General features: G+C 36.5%; 1 protein-coding gene across 5 annotated transcripts in view; it reads left to right on the top strand.

Annotated features, from left to right (window-relative positions):
* SEMA3A (semaphorin 3A) overlaps positions 1-22,538 on the top strand; it is a 322,842-nt gene extending 300,304 nt beyond the window's left edge. For all 5 annotated transcript variants that reach the window (XM_038153363.1, XM_038153364.1, XM_038153362.1 and 2 more), the window contains 5 exons: positions 1,052-1,093; positions 6,628-6,785; positions 10,853-10,920; positions 16,596-16,738; positions 18,236-22,538. In XM_038153363.1, the coding sequence (XP_038009291.1) occupies positions 1,052-1,093; positions 6,628-6,785; positions 10,853-10,920; positions 16,596-16,738; positions 18,236-18,691 (867 nt within the window). In that variant the 3' untranslated portion in view covers positions 18,692-22,538. The remainder of the gene's footprint in view (positions 1-1,051; positions 1,094-6,627; positions 6,786-10,852; positions 10,921-16,595; positions 16,739-18,235) is intronic.
* The last annotated feature ends 219 nt before the right edge of the window (positions 22,539-22,757 follow it).

Raw genomic sequence — 22,757 nt, forward strand, 5'->3', positions numbered from 1 at the left:
GCTTTTCATTTAAAATTCCACAGAGCTGAAAGTCTTTCATATCCTTTACATTGATAACAAATGCCTCTTTAAACCCCATTTGTGCAATATTTCTCTGAACAGCCGAGCAAACAAACTAATGAGTTCAATTTTCTTTCAAATGTTACATTTAATTGATGTTTTCTAATATAAGGTCTATTAACCCCTCTGTAAAGGCGAGTCCATGCTTACCATCCACTGACCCATATCCAATTCTCTCAGGATAAGCAAGTTGAAAACTATACAAGTGTAAAAGCTTAATAAACCCTTTATTAATGTACACAACCAAAAGTATGATGATCAAAAGTATGATCAATAGCAGATTTCTAGATGGAATAGAGTTCATGCAAAATTGAGTTGCACACTGTCTAATTATGCCACTTTTAAAATTAAAATCCATCCAAGGACCTGGACCTAAAAGTTGTAACAGTTGATTAAATGATGGATATTCCAGAGTGCAAAGAACCTCTTGCTCATTTTGTTTGCATGTTCCGAAAATGCATGTAACTTCTTTGTAAGTGAATAGTGTGGAGCAGTTAAAAAGATGGTACTTGGGATTAAAACTTGTTCTTATGAATAAAATTTCCCAGGAATGGGGGTTTTACCTTAATATACTTAAATTGAGCTGCTTATTTCAGTGTTATTACCTTTAATAGATAGTATCTATCAATTTTCATATGGCCATTATTATTTTCATATTACCTGGGAAGTTCTTGAAATGCAATTTTAGTATTAACTGTAGGTAAAAATTTCAAGATGTGGAACTAGTGGCAAAGTGATCACAATTTAACTGTATTAATAGTGGAAAATTAAATATCTACAATCAACATAGCAATCAAATGTTCACCCAGATATGTACATGCATTCTAATTCCTTTACAGCTAGAAATAATTCCACCGCAAATGACAACAAGAAGGACTATTACTAGGGAGTTTCGAGTTTAATTTCAGGGTTTCTACCTTGTGCAAATAGTATTGTAACAGAATTTTTATGTTTATAGCTCATTTTAAATTTTAACTCTGTTTTTCCCTAGGAGCCCACAGTTATTTCAGCAATGAAGATTTCCACAAAGCAGGTAATACGTGCACAACTGTTAAATACCTTTCAAATATTTATTGGTCTCTGTCTTCTAGAGACAGTAACTTGGCAGTCAGCAGAGACATATTAATTGCAGCAGCAGCATCCCATCTCTTTACATAAACAGCAGTAGTTTCTCAGGAAAATGTGACGTGCAATGGGGAAAGGCAAAGCCTAGTTTGCGTTACTTACCGGTAAGGTGGAAACTAAGTGCAAACTGACCAGGTGTCTGGTGGATCTCTAGGAAAAAATAAATTTAAAAGTCCACATTATAGAATGCTTCCACGACAGAGAGACTGTTCAAAAGGCGTGGCCAAACTTGGTGCCTTTCTTTAATGGGACTAGTTCTAGTCACTGTAGAAGTCTGGTACAAAATGCAGATGGTGGAAGCAAAGGATGGAAATGAGACATCCTCCTGTCTTTCTGTCCTGTGTCCATTCCATTGCACCATTCAGCTTTAACAAAAGATCAACAGATCTGATGCAGTCCAAATTTTCCGTGGCCTTCTGGTTCAGTGATGTGGTTAAGATAAGGGTTTCACGCTCCCAAATTTATATTTCCTACTTTCTGTTGAGTACACTAATAGCTAACTGCTTATCGAAAACAAATGTCCTATAAAATGAGACCATAACTAAAATGAACTTCTTGATGGATAGAGGTAAAGTTTTGTCTGACTTAGAGTAAAGGTGATTCCTGCATTTCTAAGCAAATTTGTGAAGCAGTTGATAAATTATGTGGTTGTGCAAAGAACATTGGTTTGCACTCCAGGAATGAAGTGAGTATTAGGGGCCTATCTTCCAGTTTTGCCTGGAATTAGGTGGATGGATCCCAGCCACTGTCATTTCCAGTCATTTCCTGTCTCAGGAGTCTGAGACATAAAATGTAGTGTCAAATTTACCTTTTTTTTTTTTTTTTTTTTTCTTTTTCATATATGTGCTCATCTGGAAGCTAATTTGGTAAATATAAGGAACTTCTTTTCATTTATGTCAGTCAGGAAAGAGGAGATTTGGTATTGCTTTCAGGAATAGGTGCACTAAAAATTGTGCACATTATAAGTAAAATTTAGTTAATTCTACCTCACTCTATATATTATTAAACAGAAGTCAAATTCATTCTGTAATGGACAGAGGCCAGTATTATATTTGAAATGCTGCATATTCAACTCTGAATTCACTGTCTTTAGGAAAGTTGTCTGAAAGCATTCATGTATTTGACAGAAAATGTTTGGGGGGGACACTGTTCTAACAGTTTACCGCCTAAATCAGCAAAAATGGCAGGACAAAGAGAAAGGTACTGTTGAATACTGGGATATTTAAAAACAGACCTGTCAAGTTGTATATATGTCCACATCATACCAAAATGCTCTGCTTTGGATTATTTTTATAAGTACATTCCCTTAAAGCAGCCAATCATATTTGAAAATTGACCATGCATTTTCATACAGCTTTTCCTCCAGAGCATCTTTAGTTATTCAGGAGAGATTACAATTTTCCTGAGTTTTCTGAAAACAAATTTACACTGCTAAAATTGTCTGAAGCTAAAAAAGAGCATAAACCACAAGTTATTCAGGCAGAGTAAAACTCATGAAAAATCAACCAGCCTCAGGCTAAAAATGACAGAATCATGATACAGTATGACAAGCTTTTGGCAGTATGTATGAAATAAGTATATGGCAACATGTTTCCATTTTACATTTATGATTTAAAAATACTGTAGTTCTGTAACTCAAACACTTTACTCATTGTGTTCTGATAAGCAGGGTGGTTTTCATATAAACAGCATGATAATTCTATGCATTGTGGAAAGCCAGAGCATGAAATGTAAATACTAAAACCAGCATGTTCTGTTGAATGCCTTAAAAATAATCGCTTCATTTTGTTTTTTCACTAACAAATCTTTCATCCAATTATAAAAACATGGTACAGGGAGTTTCTCCTTATTTCTAAATGTTTTACTACTCTGGTTGTTCAAAGCTACCTCTTTTGCCATCATGCCAATATGTTATGTTACAAATTACTCTTCCTAAAGACCAAAATCTACAAATTCTTCAGGAGCGGAACTTAGCTTAGGTTTTAAATTATATTAAGCTCTAAAGCTCCTCTCTCTCGCTCTCTCTCTCTCTCTCTCTTTTAGTCTGCATTTGGCCTTTGAGCAAGAGTGGCTTATGAGTAAATTTAGCTTTTATGTTGAAGACTAAGCCTTAATACATTCTTTCTCCACTCTGCTCTCTTTAACTCACAGGAATTGTGTCTATATTTTCTCACTGAAGCTACACATTCCTCCTGATTGTGTTCAGAGCCCTAGGCTTGTGTAACCTTATCACTTAAACAGTTTATGCTTTGTTAGCAGTAGACACAAACCTTCAGAGCATCCTTGAGCCACTGCAACACCCTGCAGCTGCCTCAGCTCACAGTTCTCTAGGAGACATGGTGCCTCTTGGCTTTGAGCCTGCCAGGTGAAGCTCCATAACTTTTCCCTTACAAACATGGAAGCAGGCCAAAAAGTCCAGCCTGGGTTTCAATCAAAGGTGACTTTTTGCAGAGCAACCTCTCACCTTTTTCTCAGGGTCAGCTTTGTGATGCTCTTTCAAAAATCTGTAGGATTTCTGGTGACATGGGAAAAGGACAAGAAGATTCTTGGCTTAGCAAGTCCTTGTCTGGTGAATTGCTACAAAAAGCTTTGTTTCTCCTGTATAAGATTTTCAAGCAAAAGCAAGGCAGACACCTTCAGAAATCTCTTAGTGACTACTTTCATAGTATATTTCACGAAGTACTGAATTTTGTTCAGAGATCAACATTTCTGTCCATAGTGAGCATATAGAAAGGACCAGCTCAAAATGAATATATCACTTAAACAGTGTGCTGAACTATTCTGCATTACTTCTCAAGACATTAAATAAATCAAATGGTACTTGAATCTCATGCTCCCTAAAGCTCCTTTAAAAATTCTGCTGAAGTTCTTCCTCTTAAGCATTACATTTTCCACATTCTGTTATCCCTTTGTCTGACTCTGTCTGGGGAAAGAGTGCTTTTTTTGGGCAGTACTGTGGGGCCAACAGAAACCACTGAATTGCTTAAAATGTTAGTCTCCTCAGTTTTTCTTGAGTTCTGATACTTGTGCAAGAATTTTTACAGGACAACTTTTTTTCTTTTTTTTTTTTTTTTTGACTCTCTGTTTTGATGTGATAATCTCACTCATTAAATTAACAATGTCTTGGAAGAGATGTCTGAAAAGGCAGTTTGACTGTGGTATGGCAAAGTAAGGTCAAACCATTGATGCAAATAATTCTATTTCTATTTTCTGAATTTCATACTGCCTGGATTTTTTATATTGTTCGTGTCCAGAATAATGATCACCAGCTGGAGTCTAAAACCATGATCAGAAGAGCAGCAAACAAGGCAGCAGCCTTAAGGCTGTGCAGCACCTGAAACATATGCTGCAGTTCACTGACTGAACTATGAACTTATCTACAAGGAATATAATTTTTAAGTAACCCTGTTTTGGCCTTTTTTTTTTTTTTCCTTAGGTTTCTGGTCATTCTTCAATTCTAAAGAAATTTATTAGAAATCAGGGAGGGGATTTTTGCAAAATAAAATTGGTTACAGAGGTACATAGGAAACCATTACACCATTCTTTATTTTCCCATGTGCATTCTCTGGGTTGATTTTTATATTAGTTGCACCACACGTTCCTACATGCTTATACAGATATTAATGCCCCAATTACACAGGACTCAGATCAATACCATCTGGACATTTAAGATACTTAACTGAAGCTCTAATTTGACCTATGCTGCCTCCATAATCAGTAAAGAGAAGATGCTTCCCTTGAGAAGCAGTTAGGTCACCTAAGATTTGAATTGCTGCTCTTTTTACTGCAGGATGTAGCCCTAAGGTGGGTACTTGATTAAGTCCTTTCAGTTATAGAGAAGCAGCCCATGGGGTCTGTTGCCTATCCTCTCTTCTCAAGGCTACAACACTGACTGGGATGGGTTTGTATAGTTCAGGCTTTGTTTAAAGCCCTGTGTTGCCAGAGATTTTTTGCCTGGAGAATGTGGGTTTACAACCCAGCTATGAAACTATAATAGATGGAAGCAGCTGCCTAGAAAGGGTTTAGTTTTCAATCTGCCAGTGAATTTTCCTTTGGGGGCTTTCCTTGTCATATTTTCCTTGAGAAAATACCGGTGTTTATATAAATGCACGGGATGTTTCTGTTACAATTAATATGGCTGTATAAACTGCCAAGCTGCTGTCTCTGAAATAAGTTAACACAACACCTCTTATGAGTGTTTTTGGGGTCGCTATCTCCTGTTATCTGGTGCTCATTATGTCTAGTTGGTAGGTGACCACTGCCATCTTCCATCCCTGAATTCCCTGAAAATGGTGCCTGTGGGACATTGAAAGGAGATTAAGAATTTTTGTAACATTTCTTGAAATACTATTTTTTCACACCATCTTTCTGTTTTCAAAGAAAGAAAAATTAAAACAAATTTGTATTTTCTTCATGAGACTGCTTGGAGTAGGACCTGGAAGACAGGTATTCATTGGTCCACTGTGGGTGCTGAGTGTCAAGGTTTGATAGCAAAATGTCAGTGTTTCCAAACCAGAAGGATTATACCCTTGAATGTTTGTGTATGTGTTTATTTAGTGTTCCCCTAGTTTTGCATCCCACTAATACTTGTTTTCTTTGTTGATTATTCCTAATCTGAAATATCTCTCTTTGGACTTTCACATGGGATCAGAAGTTCAGTTTTCTTATATCACTCTGAGGCAAACTTCCCTAGTGGACCACATGAATTTGATATCACAGAGGAAATTGAGAGAGAGAAGATATTCTATTATGATGCCATGCAAGGCTGTGTTTCATTTTGCATGCATGCTTTTTTTATTTACTTCTGCATTTGAACTGCATCTTCTACTCAACACTGGTTTTTATCCAAAATAAAACCTTTCCCCTCATTAAAGATATGTTCCAGTTAAATCATGACTTATAGAAAAGAGTACAAAACATTGGAATTACCAGGCATGCAAAGAAGTGCATGCATAGCACCACTTCCAAACTGAAATGTCGTAGCATCAGTCTGAAATAATTTACTTCAGGTTTCCCCCTCACATGCATAAGTTGAGGTAATGCTTAGGAAATGTATGTTGAAGGTTTTCTTTTTGTTCAAATTCAAAAGCATGTTCTCTGTTGCATTCTGTCACTGACTTTGGGTGTTTTCCCAGTGTGAGGATCTGAATACAAAAGGAAAAATAGAAGACTACTTTAATTTTCTTTCTGTTTAGGGAACCCACCAAGAGCTTCATGAAAAAATAAAGCTTTTCCTCTTTGATACTTTTTACCCTGGGGACAATTCTGTTCTCATTCCTTTAGCATACACCAGGATCATGACCCTTCATTGTATTTGAAATGATCCTAACAGATGATTATATAACATTTTTATGCTTTCCTAGAAAAAGAAAATTTGTAATATTTGTAATTTGTAATTTGCAATATTTTTTGAACTTCTTTTTTTTTTAATTTTTACAACAGCAACAGCTCTACATTGGCTCAGCCACTGGAGTTTCACAGCTTCCTTTGCACCGCTGTGATGTGTATGGAAAAGCTTGTGCTGAGTGTTGCCTTGCAAGGGACCCTTACTGTGCCTGGGATGGCTCCTCCTGCTCACGTTACTTCCCCACTGCCAAGAGGTAGGGACAATTCTGCATGTCTGCATGGTTTGCTATTTGTTTTAACTGATGGTCTCAATATGACCAGAGGGCTTTGGAGATTTTTTAGGGGATGGTTAACTGGAGCCCTTTCCCTTCCAAAGAAAACATCATTGTGGGAGCTACATGCAATATGAAGTCTTGGTTGATTTAAAGTGACCACTGCTACTTTTTGGGCTGGCTTAAAAAGCTCCTGTAAGAAAACATTCAGACAAGAGCTGTCTCTGAAATCATCTCCTAACTTTATATTCATTGGTAAAGAGCAAAATGAAAAAAATTAATTTTCTCTAACATGGGGAGGGGGCTCAAAATCAAAAAAAATAACTACTTGCCAAAGTAAATTGTCCTGCAATTTTGTGAATTCTGATTCAAGAGAAATACTTCTAAAATATTTGGAAATTGATAGAAACTTCTATTTTTTAGTGATATATAACATTATTGTTATTATTCAAACGTGTAACTTGTATGTGCTGAAGTGTGTCCAGGTGCTGCTGGATCTGAACAACCACTGTTCTACAGTCCCTCTGCACTGATGCTAAAGGCTTTGCAATGCAAACATTGGTGGAAAACTCGCTCCACAAGTCAAAAATAACAGTTTTATTAAAAATTTACAAATCTAGTTGCCTGATCTGAAGATTTAGAGTACTAATTTCTTTGCTTCCCCTTATCTTTGAAACACGTTCTCTAAAAGTATACAAGCTAGTTACTGAAGAGCTCCTGGCTATTGAAGCAGAAATTAGGAATAACTGAATAGGTAAACATTTGCAAATAGAAACAGACATTGGTGTAGTTTGAGATTCCCTTGATAAATTGAGTAAAATGCTAAATTCATTAAATTGAATATGCCAGACATCTTGCACATATGAAGAAACAAAGAATCTAAGGGTTTATATACATAGGAGTTTATATACATGAAATTAATTATATCAAATACTTAGTTGAGAATGTCAGAATGCTGAATTCCAGGTTTCGATTGGTTCTTGAGGGAGATGAAATGTGGTAAAGGGTGGGAAGTTCACTAAGTGTCGTTTCAGATGGAGGGAATTAAAATTTTAAGGTTTGCATTACAGTGTATCCTAAACAAATAATGATGACAAAAGCTGCTCATGGAACATCGGCTTCTATTTCTCCACTAGGAAGAGGAGTTAATAGGAGAAAAGCTTTTTGTGAAATTCTTTAGAAAATAAGGAATCCATCCCCAGAGAAGAGCCAGTCAAATTTTCTCAGCTACATGGGCTGAATTCTTATTTTCGCTGGTAGCATGGTGGTTTCTCTGGAAGAGGAAGGAAAGGAGAGGGAACAGTGAGGTTTCCAAGGAGAGTCTGAAAGATTGATTTGTTCTGAAAAGTTCTTTAGTATTAGAAATCAATCCGGTTGAGTATTGCCTCTGAGCTCAAGGAGACAGTAAGATCGGGAGTCACTGAATCACTGTTTTCTGCTACTCTCTATCCCTGAACCTCATGTTTTCTCAGCATTCCTAGCGCACATTCCTACCCCCAGCCAATCTCAAGATCCATAGAGCACATCATCCTGTCATTCCTCTGCTTACACTGGTGGAAGAAATAGGGCTCTTTGTCTTTTCTTTATCTCTCCAACTTACTGCTGCAGATGGAGCTAACCTTGCCAAGAGGGGTAAAGTGACTGGGACCTCTTCTTACAGGGATCAAGGGGTGGGGGTTACTGGGGCCAAACTGGGTTGTACAGCTACAAGAAAAACTTGGGGTGCAGAATTTGCTTTTCTGGAGGCCACTGTGACAGAAAAGGTTAGTGCTGAGAAGCTGGGATCCAAAAATGCATAAGAAAAAGCTGCTGTCTCTGCCACTTGCCCCCAGTTTTCCTTTGGCAGCAGCAGCAGAGTAGAAGTCTGTGTTAGTGGGAGAGAGGATCTTCTGTTCACCTGGTACCTGCTGTACCCACTGCCTCAGCTTGGAATGCATTGATGACAAAATCAGCATTGCTGGAAACAGCTTAAATGTCAACATTTTCCTAATAATAAATTCTTGCCATTTTAGGCTCCAGAAATATTGGGAAAATGGATTCCTGAGGCAATTGTAGAGAGGTTTTACTCATAGTTGGGTTTAGGGTTTGGGGTTTTGTTTGTTTCTTTTTCTTCTTTTTTTTTTTTTTTAATGAGATTTTATAAGCCATTATTTTATTTGCTTTTCTTTCTTTGTGGCTTTTACAAGTCTAAATGACAGTTCAGAGCTCCTGTAGTGTGACCACTTCACTTTACCCTGTGCAGATGTGTTCTGGTTCATATTTCATAAATCATTGTGTTGATACAATGGTGATAGGTGCAACATTTTCCTGAGAGCCCAACTAAACATTTCATTCAAACTCCATTGACAGTAATATGAGTCTTTCCACAGATTTCTTTTTTACAAATTGTATCTATAAATATGCTGTTTCAAAATGTAGGAAGGGATAGCAAATTTTTATGGTTCCTTATATCTTGGGTGTGATTTTGTCATTGGTAATGAGTAATATGAAGATATTGGAAATTATTATTCCTACATTTTTTAATCATGCCTCATTCAGCAGAAGATTCCTTCTTACTAAAGTGTGCTAAAATGTCCTAACTCATAATTTTAAGTAAGTTTTTATTCAGGAAAATATATAAAAATACTTATCTAACTTTTTTTTCTAAGAAAGAAAGCTTTTGTTGTACTTGATGTAATAAGTTTCAGGTTAACATTTCAGGGCTTTCAGTGGAAAAGAGTATGGCTAAAACCTTTCAGGCAAGAGGACTCAGCTGTGCAGTTGTGCCTCTGTGAGAGCTCTTGGTATGCGCTGATGCTGGGCTGTTAGTGAGAGCCTGCAAATAGGGCTGGTGTGGAGAAGAGAAGTGATCTCTGCTGCAGAACAATGGCTTTAAAAAAATGTGGGCTGTTGTCACAAGGGAGGGACCAACAGGGCTTTTTACAAGGCTACTTGACTTTTGCATATCCGTTGCTGGATACCATAATCTGAAATCACAGCATTGTTCAGCAGCCTAATCCTCTTTGTTCTCCTCTAATTTTGCAAGCCCTCAGGCTTTCTCCGATTCCTAAAGTAAAGTACTCACACTTGAAACACATCTTTGTTTGCCTGGTTCTTTTTTTCTTTCTTTTTCATATGAAACGCTTTTCTTTGCCTCAGTTGAATTTTGTGTCACAGCTATTTAAACAAAACTAGGAGCAGACAAAGACAGAAAAACACATGCAAAACAAAACTGTATTAAAAAGCTCTCTTCAATGAAATACAACATTTTTTTTTAGCACAGATCAACATGTTTTTCAAAAAAGACCCAGTAGAATTCAAAATGGGAGAAGAATATTTTGTGTTAAAAAGACATTCAATCAAAGATAGAATTCAGACTCAAGCTACAAAAGAATATAAAAAAAATGACATTTCAAAATCTTTCTTTTCAAGTTTTTATTTTGTTTTTTTTTTCTAAAGACAATTTAGAACAGTTTTGTAAAAGGTTTTATCAGAAATGTTTCGGTGAAACCCATGGTAGCTGAAATGATCTATGCTTTTTAATTTAGATTTTGTAGAAAATACAGCACTTTACCATTCTTTCAAAGCCACCCATCTTAACATTTCATCTACATAAAAAGATGCTGCAGTATTCAAAGTATTCTGTACTTGCACAAATGTGTACTTTTGAATCATGTCTATGGTATATATTCTGATCCTTCAGCAGTCCCTGTATCTGTGAATCAAGTAATGAATTTATCTATGACCAATATTGCCACACAGTTAAAATAAATGTAATATTTTATTTTATTTGGTATTTATTTAACACTATTAATTAGCATTGGACATTATTTATTTATTTGTTTAGTATCTCAGTGCAAGAGGTATGTATTTACCAGTTTCTGAAGACTTCACCTGTAAGAATAAAGCCTGAGTCTGCAAAATGATAATGCACAGAATATAGTAGTAACAATATTTGTTACTAGGGTGGTTTAGGTGCACTCGTGGCCTCTGTAATTATATAAAAGTTTCATTTGTTGCTGTTGAGCACTGGGAGGGGCACTAACAGATTTCAAATGTGATCTTTGCAGGCGCACCAGAAGACAAGACATCCGAAATGGGGACCCGCTCACCCACTGCTCAGACCTGCAGCATCACAGTGAGTTATGGGCACCACTGAAGTGCAGCTCATTTGTATGTAATTTACAGACTCTGCACAAGGAGGGTAGGAAGCATGTGAATGATTTGTTGGTGACAATTGTCTGGAACATCTGCAAAAGATGAATATAATACATCATTATCCCAATTTAGATAGCTTTCAATGGCCTGGATCAGACACTGAAGTCTATTTGGGTTTGGTTTTTTTTGATTTTTCTTGTTTTGTTTTCCTCAGATAAACAGTTTAAGCATTTTAATTTCCCTGCTTCTCTTCCCTGATAATACTGTACCATCACATTAGGCATATTATATCAGAAAATAATTGTATTTTCTTCATGACATCAAGAAATATGTCCATGTTGCTGCACATAGTTTGCATCAGATGATAATAACACAATCAAATTACAAACCAAATGTGTTTGTAACTATCTTGGCAAAATATGGAGTAACCTTTGTTGTGTCACACTAAAAGCTCTGAAGATCAGGATTATCTTGCAGCAGGCATATCCCCATGTGCTTTCAGCATGGGTTTTCTTAGATGTATTTTGGTTTGCTTATTTTGTCAGCTTTTTCATTTTCACAGTGTATTGATCAGCTTCCTTTTCTGACTTGTTTGACTGACAAACTTCTCACTGTTACTTATTTGTTGCCAAACTTTTCAGAAGACCTTCACTCAGAAAATAAAAAATGTCCATTTTGCTGTAAGGGAAGGGAATACTTAGGCAATGCTTCCCTCTGCTGGAAAAAAAAAGTGATTCCTCATGATTGTGGCACAGCTACAGGAACTTTTCACACAGAATATTCTGAGTTTGAAGAGACCCATCGAGTCCAGCTCTCAACTGAATGGCCCACACGGGGATCCTCAAGCCCTCAACCGTGGTGTTATTAGCACCATGCTCTAACCAACTGCTCTAATCTCAGGGTTAAACCACTGGGAAAACAAGGAGGTGACTGAAAATGGAGATACCTCAAAATCCTCTTGTCCTTCCAGTCCATGTAGTAGCAAAATGATAAATAGTCCTAAATTTTACTTTTGTGTTAGCTATAATTCACTACCAATAGTAGTTTTCTCTATCTTCATTTCCCAATTTGAAACTCACAGCTGACATTAACATGGCTTTTCTTTTTACTTCTGATTGTCAGACTCAGGCCAAGTTACTCAGAGAGAAAAAGAAGTTTTAAAAGTGCATGAGGAGACTCTGATCAGTATGTAGTTGTCACATTTTGAGAACTCATGAATGTACAACTAGTTTAGATTTGAACTAGTCAATTGTGACTAGTAGAAAGCTCACAAATGTCCCATTGCATGATATCAGGTAATACTTACAGAGTGAAGATAAGACCATCCTTATATTGAAATGAGATTTTTAATTCCACCATAGGAAAGTTTCACCAGGCACTAAACACTGATTTTAATCAGCATTAAGCAGAAGCATTTCTTAGCTTTACATTTTTACTCTCTGAACATTTTACTCCTGAGCAAAACTATGAACTGGTCTACTATCACAGGTCTGTTCATTTTAATGCTCTATAACCTTTGCTAGCTGTGCTTATTCAACTGTAGGTCTGCTCTTCATTTTCATAGATGCAAAAAGCATTTCAGAACACTTTGGGTTTGTGTCTTCCCATATTTGGAAAACATATTTGTCTGAAAAAGATACTTTTTGTCCAAAGGGAAGAGAGTATTCCAGTTTCACAGTAATCCAGAAACGCAGGGTTTTTTTGTTAATGCAATAATGAGAACTATGGTAGACGTGATCAAAAGGAGTTTTAATACAGCTTTGCCAAAATGAGCACAGCAAGTATGAAACAGGATAAGACAGCGTTACAAGGATCAGTAAGTTACAAAAAATAGTGAGGGAATCCAATTCTGGATCCTAGACTTGAAGGATGCATTGTCATAATACTTAATGAATGTTTTAGATGGGTCTCTTAAAATAAATTTTCTCTAAATCACTTGAGTTGTAAATCTATTACATCTATATTTATTTGTCATTTACCCATGATCATCCATAGTACAGATGACTGCATGGCCTATAAATTTCCTATGCCAACTTATGCTGAATTTTTTCTTTGTTTGTGACCAGTAGTTCCCTCTACAACAGATGAAGAATTTATTTTGTCTATAGCCAAAAAAAAAGCTTAAAAATCATTTAATTTACTACTTGTCTACAGATTCATTTACGGGAAATGCCAATTGATTCTCCATGTGAACCAACAAAATCATGAAGAAAGAATATTGTCTTAATGTATAACTTTTAAAGACATTGCAGAAACCAACTTTGCAATCAGTCTGCAGCAGTTATATTTTTAATAAGGTTTATGTAGCATTTTCAGTTGCCCTTTGGTGCAAATGTATAAGTATAAAATGACTGCACAGCAACATTAGAGAGAGCTGAGGATCCTTCACTGTACAGCTGGTTGCCCAGACACTAATGTTTAAATCTAAAAGTGTGGTCACCTTTGTGGCAGCTGAAGGAGAATGTTACATAAAGTGTAACATACTGCAGCTATCGAGAAATAATAAAGTTTGGGGTTTTCTGAAGAAGAACTTGTTAAAGAAGAGGTGTTTTTTTTTAACATGATTTATCCCAGGGGAAGTTCAAAGAATCACTCTGAATTAAACTGTATTGTGAGATTCATTCATCTGCAGAGCAATCTTGGTATAAGTACTTAGCCTTTCATACTTCTTCGGTTATGTCAGAAATTATGTACTTAAAGGATATTTATCAGGGTAGTAAACTGATACTGCTGTTGGGTTCATTTTGGGAATTACTGCTTTCAGACAGGATTTTGGGCTGAATTTCATTACCAACTTCATGACTTCTATAATTTTCTAATTCCTCCAGCTGCTTTTCTGAACTTCTTAGACTTTCATTCTTCCATCCAGTCTCTTCAGCTTCTCAGTCCCAAAGTTGCACTCTGATCCTGTGATTATTCCATCACTGCTTATTTTCTTGTGCTCCATGTGCTCAATATTGCATGAACTTTATAGACATTTATACACCTGCCTTCTGCTCCTTCAAATAATGGAAATGGAAATTGAAGGCTGTCTAAAAGGCTTCCTCTCTCATTGCTCTTCACTGTAGCTGTGAAGAAATGTAAAGAGGACTTCACCCACTTTCCACAGTGTTCTCTAACACACTAGAATGTCATAGACCAGATCCAAGGAAACAGAAATTTGAAATGGTGCCAGAGTGCACAGCTTCTAATGAAACTCATTAATGAGTCTTAGATACTAAAAACATTCTAGGTACCTTAGTTTTCCAGCATAAACTTCTCTATATATTTAAAATATGCTGCTGCTCATGGGCCATAGGACTTTTACCCAAGAAATACCTGGTTTTGTCCTTTTTACCAATATATGTGATCTAGAAAACTGCCTTCCCTGGATCTAATGAGAACAGTGCAACATGTATTCTGCCCCTGTATAATTCACTTGAACTAAGCCATGTTCAGGAAAATATAATGAAGTGGAGCTACAAGCCCCCTAATGAGTAATCATCTGGTTAAATTGTTCTTTTAGGATGCTGGAGATGGGCACCCACAGTTCACTTAGGCTTAGAAATTTGACTTGATATTCCTATTTCCAGTACAAATACCCAAACTATCAGATCGCTGTTGTTTAAGATGGGAGCCTGGGAGAGGAATGGAGACAGAGCGTGCATCCTAGGGTGAAATCCCTGTGTTTCCATTCTTTATTATGGAAGTCTGTAAATCACTGTTACCCAGAAACACATCACTGGGGCAGTAACATATGTGTCCCAGGCTATAAAACGGGATATTTTCTACTGTCTTATGCTGAAGGCCTGTGTGTGCTGTCTGTTGTGCATCCCAGCTCAGATATCAGACAGCTTTTCCTTGCATGAGGATATCTGACTGCCTGCTCAGCCATGTGAATTTTTTTCCCTAAGTAGAGCATCTGACTTGAAACAGAAGAGTTCAATACATCAGTCAGCCATTCACAGTGTTAAATCTGGATCCATCAGTTATCATTTCCAATCTTTATCTTATCACTTCTAACTTTATTCAGTTAATCTCTTCACATACTTCCCCCATTTCAATGACACAAATTCACCTGTGTTCCATCCACCCCACCACCTTGGCTATATTCTCTTACAGCTGTTTTACCCTTCTCTTGCTCCTTTCCTTTCTAATTCATGCCTTCAATGCTCCCTATCTTCCTGACCCAGCTGAACTGACATTCTTCACAGGAATATGGTTTATGAGAGATGTCATAAAGTTGCTTCACTCAGTTTTTAATAGACCACCCCACTCACTTGGCTAAAAGGTCCACAATTCAGCAGAGGAAGGCAAGCACTTCCTATTTAGTGTTAGTGTTTAGTGTTAGTGTTAGTGTTTAGTGTTAATAGGCCATTTGATGTTTTCTGAGAACTGGGCAAGCACCAGTCCTTATTCTGCTCCACATCCCTTCTGCCATCCTCTCCCAGGGCTGAAAGTCATTATTGAAAGCCACATGTGATTCTGTGTCAGCATAAGTCAGGCGCTCAATTTTACTTTTACCTTTGTCACAGCCATCTAACAAATAGCCTGTGTTTGCTAAACAACATGGCCAGTAGGAGAAAGGCACAGTTGGGAGCAAACAAAACTGGACAAAGGATTTCCCTTTAAATAGGGTTTTAAATGGACATAATTTTCCTGTTAAAGCATATCAAAACTAGCTTCCTAAAGATTTCCAATGCTAAAAATGTGAAAAATTTTTCAAATGTGAAAAATGGAAAGAAAGACCAAAAGTGGCAAGGAATCAGGAAACCCCATGAGATCAACACAGTGTTAAACTGCCTACCCACCCCTTCCTCCTCGTCTACTCTTCAGGATTATTGTTCTGTTGCCGCTTAAGTCCATACCAGCATTTCAAAGAGCTAAGGTGGAGAGTTGAAACATGATGCCTGAAAGCCTCTGTGGTATTGGAGAAGAATCAAATACCATATAAGTCCTATAGCTATGTGATTCCCAGCAAGTTGATGAATATCTTGAAACATTGTTGTTACAAAAGGAAGTAATTTATTTAACTTTCTTTTTCCCCTCATAATGTCTGGTTTATTAACCTCCTTACATTTCCATAAATTATATCAGTATGAGAGGAAATGATTAATTGAAGATCGTTTCCTCAAAAACATTATTCCTGGTCATTAACAGTTTCAGCAAACTGCAGTGCCATATAATCTAAACACATTATTCTACTTTTAAATAGCTTCATGTTTTATTACTTTCCTCTAAAGTATTATGACCATGGAGCCCAGGAGGCATCATTACAAACATTCTGCAACTACACCCTGAGTTTTCTCATTGCATACAGTTTGCTATTAAAAATTCCTGTTGTGTCCTAGATGTTTTCCTTGATGAATAATAATGAGGCTTACAAAAAAATTCACAATTAAATTCATTAACTTCACGTATTGAGATGTTAACAGATGTTAGGATTTAAAATACAATTAAAAAAAAAAAAAGCAGTAAACCAAAAAACATATAATAATACTTAAAAAGATATAGGTGTTGATGGAGATTTTTTAAATGGTATACTGATATGGGGAAATTTTTTTTAAAGTTTTAATGTTTAAACACTTTAAAAAAGTCCAAATTCTAAACAAAAAATTACATAGCAATTAAGGGTTATTAAGTTTCATGGTAATTTTTTTTTTTCATGCTTTACAGATAACCCAAGTGGTCAGGCCCTGGAGGAAAAGATTATCTATGGAGTAGAGAATAGCAGCACTTTCCTTGAGTGCAGTCCGAAATCTCAGCGTGCCGTAGTCTACTGGCAATTCCAGAAGCAAAATGATGATCGCAAAGAAGAGGTACAGTAGGAAAAAAAAAAAAGAGATGCAACTAATTTTCTCTATAAAGGTAGACTTCATTCTGAGTCCTTCCCAGAATAATTTTAGTTGAGCAGAACTTCTCTGTAATATATGATTTCCATTGTTCTTCAGCATATTCTCACTTTTATTACCATAAAATTCTGTAAGGTCCTTAATAGGTTTTACAGATTGTTACAGCAGCAAGCATTCATATTGTCTCCTTGCTCAGACTCCCTGCAAAACACACTGGTTTGCATCAGAGATCCCAGAAACAGAAAAAGCTAGAATTCCATCTAACTGTCACCTGAAACATCATACAAAGATTGTCTGAACTTAAATATCACAAGTCCTTAAAATTGCATTTGAGAAAAAGCTTAACTGCTTTCCCCTCATCATATTGTTTGACTGAAGCCCTGTCTGGCAGGAGCATCCCATGTGCTGCATGCTCTGAGACTTTACTGCAGATAACAGAGTCAGAGGGAAGAACTGAGAACTCTAGTGGACACAGGAATATGGAAATTTTTATTTTCATCAAAAGCAGTATTCATACAGGCAGAAACACTTATTTCCCTGTTTGCATTACACTAAGCTGATACTTTCTTTTTCTCCTTTTCTTGTCACTGGCATTCTTATGTTATTAATCACCCAAGTGTTCAAGTTGTATGAAGCCAGGTCACGCACATCTTAGGAGAACAATCTACTCTGGTAGGTAGGGAGGTCAAGCTAGGGAACAAACACTTTTTTGTTGACGTATTTGTAATGTAATTAAAGCATGTTCAGAATAGTTACATTAGCTGCTTTAAATATTTTTGTTTTGTTTGAATAAGCAGTAAATTACTAAGAATTTATTCTCGGTGAGAGAACAGCAAACAGTGTGCCTTTTCTGTCTGCAGCAACATGTGCATTCAGAGAATGAAGTTTCATTGTGGATATGAATTAATTCAGAAAAAAAAAACCCAGTATTTTGAACAGCTACTTTTTGGATATTAAAATTTTTAGTTAATCCTTAGTTGCTTTGTAAATTTTCCACTTAGGCAGAACCCACTTCTATGCATGAGGGTTTTGTAGTAAGGAACAGGAAGAAAAGAACCTTTCCTGCCAATGGATCTAGACTTGACTAAGAGATAATGAGACCTCAGTAATACAGCCAAATGAATCCATGTTTACTCTGCTGATTACAGGCTCAGATCTTCTGTAATCTTTCCAGCAACTCCATCTGACATAGTTGAAACAGATCTTTGTTCAGCAGCAGTAGTTACTAAGGAGTAAATTCCTAATTCCCCAAACTCTTGGCATTATATCAGTTTTTCCAAAATAGTTGAGACTTTCATGATAACAGATGACTGGCAAAGGGTTTTCCATTTTTGTGGGTTTGGGCATTCTTGGCCAGGTCTTAGCAGTTAAAAGGAGCAGTAATAAAGCAGTAGCATGGTTAGAGGATAATGTGGCATATGTATGAAAAATAACTATTGAAATAACCACTTTTCCCCAATACAGATAAAAGTGGGTGATCACATGATCCGGACAGAGCAGGGCCTATTGCTACGAAGTCTTCACCGGAGAGACTCTGGTGTTTATTTTTGCCACGCTGTGGAGCACGGCTTCATGCAGACCTTGCTCAAGGTGACCCTTGAGGTCATCGACAATGACCACCTGGAAGAGCTGCTCCATAAAGAGGAAGATGGGGATGGCTCCAAGATCAAGGATGCGACCAACAGCATGACCCCCAGCCAAAAGATCTGGTACAGAGACTTCATGCAGTTGATCAACCACCCCAATCTCAACACCATGGATGAGTTCTGTGAGCAGGTTTGGAAAAGAGACCGCAAACAGCGCCGGCAAAGGCCTGCCAATGCGCAGGTGAACACAAATAAGTGGAAGCACCTACAAGAGAATAAAAAAGGTAGAAACAGGAGGACCCATGAATTTGAGAGGGCACCACGTAGTGTCTGAGCTACATTACCTCTAGGAACCTCATCCAAGTAGAAACTTGTATAGACAGATAACTGGAAAAAATGCAATATTCATGAACTTTTTCATGGCATTATGTGGATGTTTACAAGAGTGGAAAGTTCAAACAGTTTCCACTAGGTTTAAATAAAATCCATTTCTAACTTTCCTAGCAAGTCCTTCCTCTCTGCTCTAAGACCAGAAAGACCAGAGTTTCAAGGATGATAACTCACTTGGACCTAGCTTACTGCTCAAAAACTTCTGCAAGTATTCAGCAGGCAAGTTTTGCTTTCTCTTTTGACGGAGATATAAAGAAAATGGTGTATTTCATGCTGTCATCTTACAGGAAAGAAAAACAAGCCCCACCTTTCATCATCAGCTCTAGCATTTCTAGACTTATGTAAAACTGCATGAACTCATTAAGCTGATGAACGTCGAAACACGTGATTGGACACAAGGATTTTGTTCTTGTTTTGTCTACCAGTTCTCCTGTTTATATGTGCTAGAAGAGAAAAAACATCACTGAATGAGATTGATTGTGGAAATCTGAACAACATAAGCCATCCATCATCTGGAAGAAAAAAATGTGGAGTACACTGGCCTACTACTGATGACTTCTTTCAGCTTTGATCTAAAGATGTATTTTATTAAAAGTATAATTTAAATGTACCATGAAAAAATATGCAGCAAACATTAGCTCCTTTCTAAAATAGATTAGCCTTTTTGTCTTAGAAATATTGTACTTTCTAATTATTGGTTTAGAGGAAAAAAGACAACTTCCAATTATGACTGCTTTACTCTTTTGTTTGGGAAAACTTCCAGGGGAGCTGGTAATACTGCAGTTAGCCTCCTCCCCTGTCAGTAATCTATATGACATGTAACTTCGAAGCAATTTTAAAACTAAGCTATTTTAACATGAAAGTCACTGTATAGCATGGAAGTATTCTGCATTCTGTTTTTCTAAGTATGGTATTTGAAATTATTCAACTTGTTAATACCTTGCTATAGATTGAACCAATGAAGAGGAGAGCATTGATTTCCAGCTGTATATTTTTTTTAATTACAAAAACAAATAGCATTAAAGTACCCTCTGCTAATTACACTCTTGCTTTCTTGGTTCATATTTGTGAATGCTAATATTTAAATATTGATGCTCAAAGACTGTCATATGTCCATGAGCAAAGCTCACATTCAGTTTAAGGAGTTGTGTTCCCAGCTCTGTGATAGAGATTTGTCCACACTACTGACTCTCAGTGCTCTGTTCTTTCTGTGGGCCAGATCACCAAAATGCACAGAAACAGCACTAGGCCACGTAAATAACAACCCCAAAGCCAGTCCATTTTGAGATCTGAGGGACAATTTTACCTGTGGGTGAAATCTGCTGAAGTAGTAAATGGTGAAGTTCAGCTTAAAGACTAGTTTATACTAACAGAAAAGTTGGTCCTGCACTTCTGTATTATTCTATATACAGGAGAACAACAGAGTAAAACAGACAATGTAATTGCATCATGAGAGTCAGTTTAGGGTTATAAGCAGTGGATTTATTCACCTCAGCACAGATGTGCCTTTGGTCCCCAGTTCTATGGTGTCCAGTTCTTTTGAGATCATCTTTCTCCAGCCTCCCATATTTTATCTTGGTAGAGACTGTAAATGACATAATTTCAAGTAATGTCATTGTGGGGAAAATTACTAGAACAAAATCCTTAGTTTGCTAAAGAAACTTTTATGTAAAAGTATGTCTGCACTGATGACTGATCTGTTTTGTTGTTATTCACTCTGTGGTATTTAATTTATCAATTTATTGCTACACTATCAACCAGCCTTATCAGATACAATACGACACAACTGCTGTGACAGCATCTCTCACGATGTGCCCCAGCCTCCTTGCCACTCACTAATTCCAGTATCATTCTGCTTAGTGGAGCCTTGGCTTCTTGCCTATTGGATTAGAAATTGGATTTGCACTAACAGCCGAGTTACTTCAGTCCCCTTTGAATTCTTTAGAGGGGATGAACTTGCGGGATTTTTTTTTGTCATTTAATTCTTCAGGAAAAAAAGTCATTGAATAGGCTAGGACAAGGCTGTAGGGCCATGATTTAAGAAAGCACTTGGGAATTTCTTTTTAAAGCAGCTTTAATTCTCTCTTATGTTTAACCTGACTCTCGTGAACTTCAGTATGCTGGTAAATTCCCATTATTTCATGATGTGCTGAATGTGGATGAATTAAAACATATGTTCAACTATGTACTTTTCTGTACAGAAGTATTAATTTTTCAGCTCAGCCTATGGTTAATTTCTGAGCACTGTTGTCAAATGAATTATTTAATTTTATTCACAGAACATTATTTAGCCTTTTGTGAAGGGCTATTATCTACCATATAGGTACTACAATACTCTTTCTTACAAAAGAAAACAGTTTTAAAATAAACCTCAGAGAATTCAGTGGGAAAATTTCAGATTGATTTCAATAGACCCCAAATCACTTTGTTTCCATTTTTACAGATTCATGGAATTGCTATGTAACTTTTTTTCTCTTCCATCTTCATAGCAACTGGTTCTATAGGAATTCCTTTTAAAAAACCAAACCAAATCCATCCTCTTTCACAATGCCTGAAGAAGAAACATATTAAGTAAAGTCAGGATTCTAAGATATGTTTTTCTATACTGAGAAAGATAATCTGTGGGAACAAAATTACGGAAGTTGCAACGTTTTTACCATGACCTGGCAGTGTCATTGAACAATTGATATGATCATATCTTTAAAACTTCAGCCCAGTCCTCACTGACATGAGTAGTCTTGTTTAAGTTTTTGTATTTGTTTATATAAAGAAGAGGGCAAAAGATCAAGACAACAGTGGAAATTTTTGATTTTTAGGTTCATGTTATGGTCAAGTTAAAGCAACATTTAATACTGATGTGAAATTAACTTCTTTACAAAAAGCATAGGCCTTAATGAATTAATGTATAGAAAGATGCCCTGCAGCTTCAGTAAGATTCATACCCCCATTTATGTCATCGTTGTTAAAAGCTACATAAAGTTCAAAAATAAAGATTAAAATGGTATTTCTGTAAATGGCCAATAAAACCCTTTAAACCTCTAGTTACAGACTTTAGAAGAAGTAAGTAAAAAGTTGTGTTTAAGCTGGAGAGAAATAAAGGATTTCATTTATAACCAGAAAGATCTATTTTCATTGTTTTAAGGTATCCATCTGCAGGAACAAAAATATATTTAATCTTATTCTTATACTCTTTGCACTTGCACAGATCACTGAAATGGGAATTCGTTCTATGGCTCCTAAAAACTGTATGGTTATGTTAAACTATAACATCAAACTGAGAAAACATGCATCTTTGCAAAACAAAGTTAAATCTTCATGACCCAATAAAGTCACGATGTAAAAAAAATAAATTAAATGCATGTGAATGCGCATTTACTGTTCCTTTTTATGTATTATTTAGTGAATATCAATGGTATGTGTTTAATAGTTCAGTTTTTGCTACCTACGCATTAGTCAAAAGAGATGTAAATATTTTTGACTAGATAAGGAGGTACAGTGTAAAGTACTGTTATCTAGAGGTACTCCATTTTGGTGTGTTCAGCAAAATACTAAAATGCAAGATTTTGCCACATAGGTGATAAGGTGGTTTATTTGCTATACCAGTGTCTGAGTTGTGTGCTTATTCTTGAAACACGTTCCTCACTGGGTAGTAAATAATTCCACTTCTGTATTTATCACTTCAATTCAGATGGGAACTAGAAAACTGGAGAGAAAGTGTAATGAAACTGCTGCTGTAAATTATTTCTTTTAGCATGTATTCAGTTGTTAAATAAACATTTCTTCCAAATATTTGAAGTTCAGTGTCTTGACTGTTTACACGGAAATGTGCCCTGTAACCTTCATGAGCATATGGAGTGCATTGTTGCCAATATAATGCTATCAATGTGTATGAGCTCTGTTTATTAGGCCAGAAGGATTACTATTAGTATTAGTGGCATTTTTTTGTTTTGTTTTTGAAGGCTACAAACTCATAAGCCTGAAATGAAAGTCATGAACTTATCTTCAGCCGA

The sequence above is a fragment of the Motacilla alba genome, chromosome 1A (assembly GCF_015832195.1).
Source record: "Motacilla alba alba isolate MOTALB_02 chromosome 1A, Motacilla_alba_V1.0_pri, whole genome shotgun sequence".
NCBI lineage: Eukaryota > Metazoa > Chordata > Aves > Passeriformes > Motacillidae > Motacilla > Motacilla alba.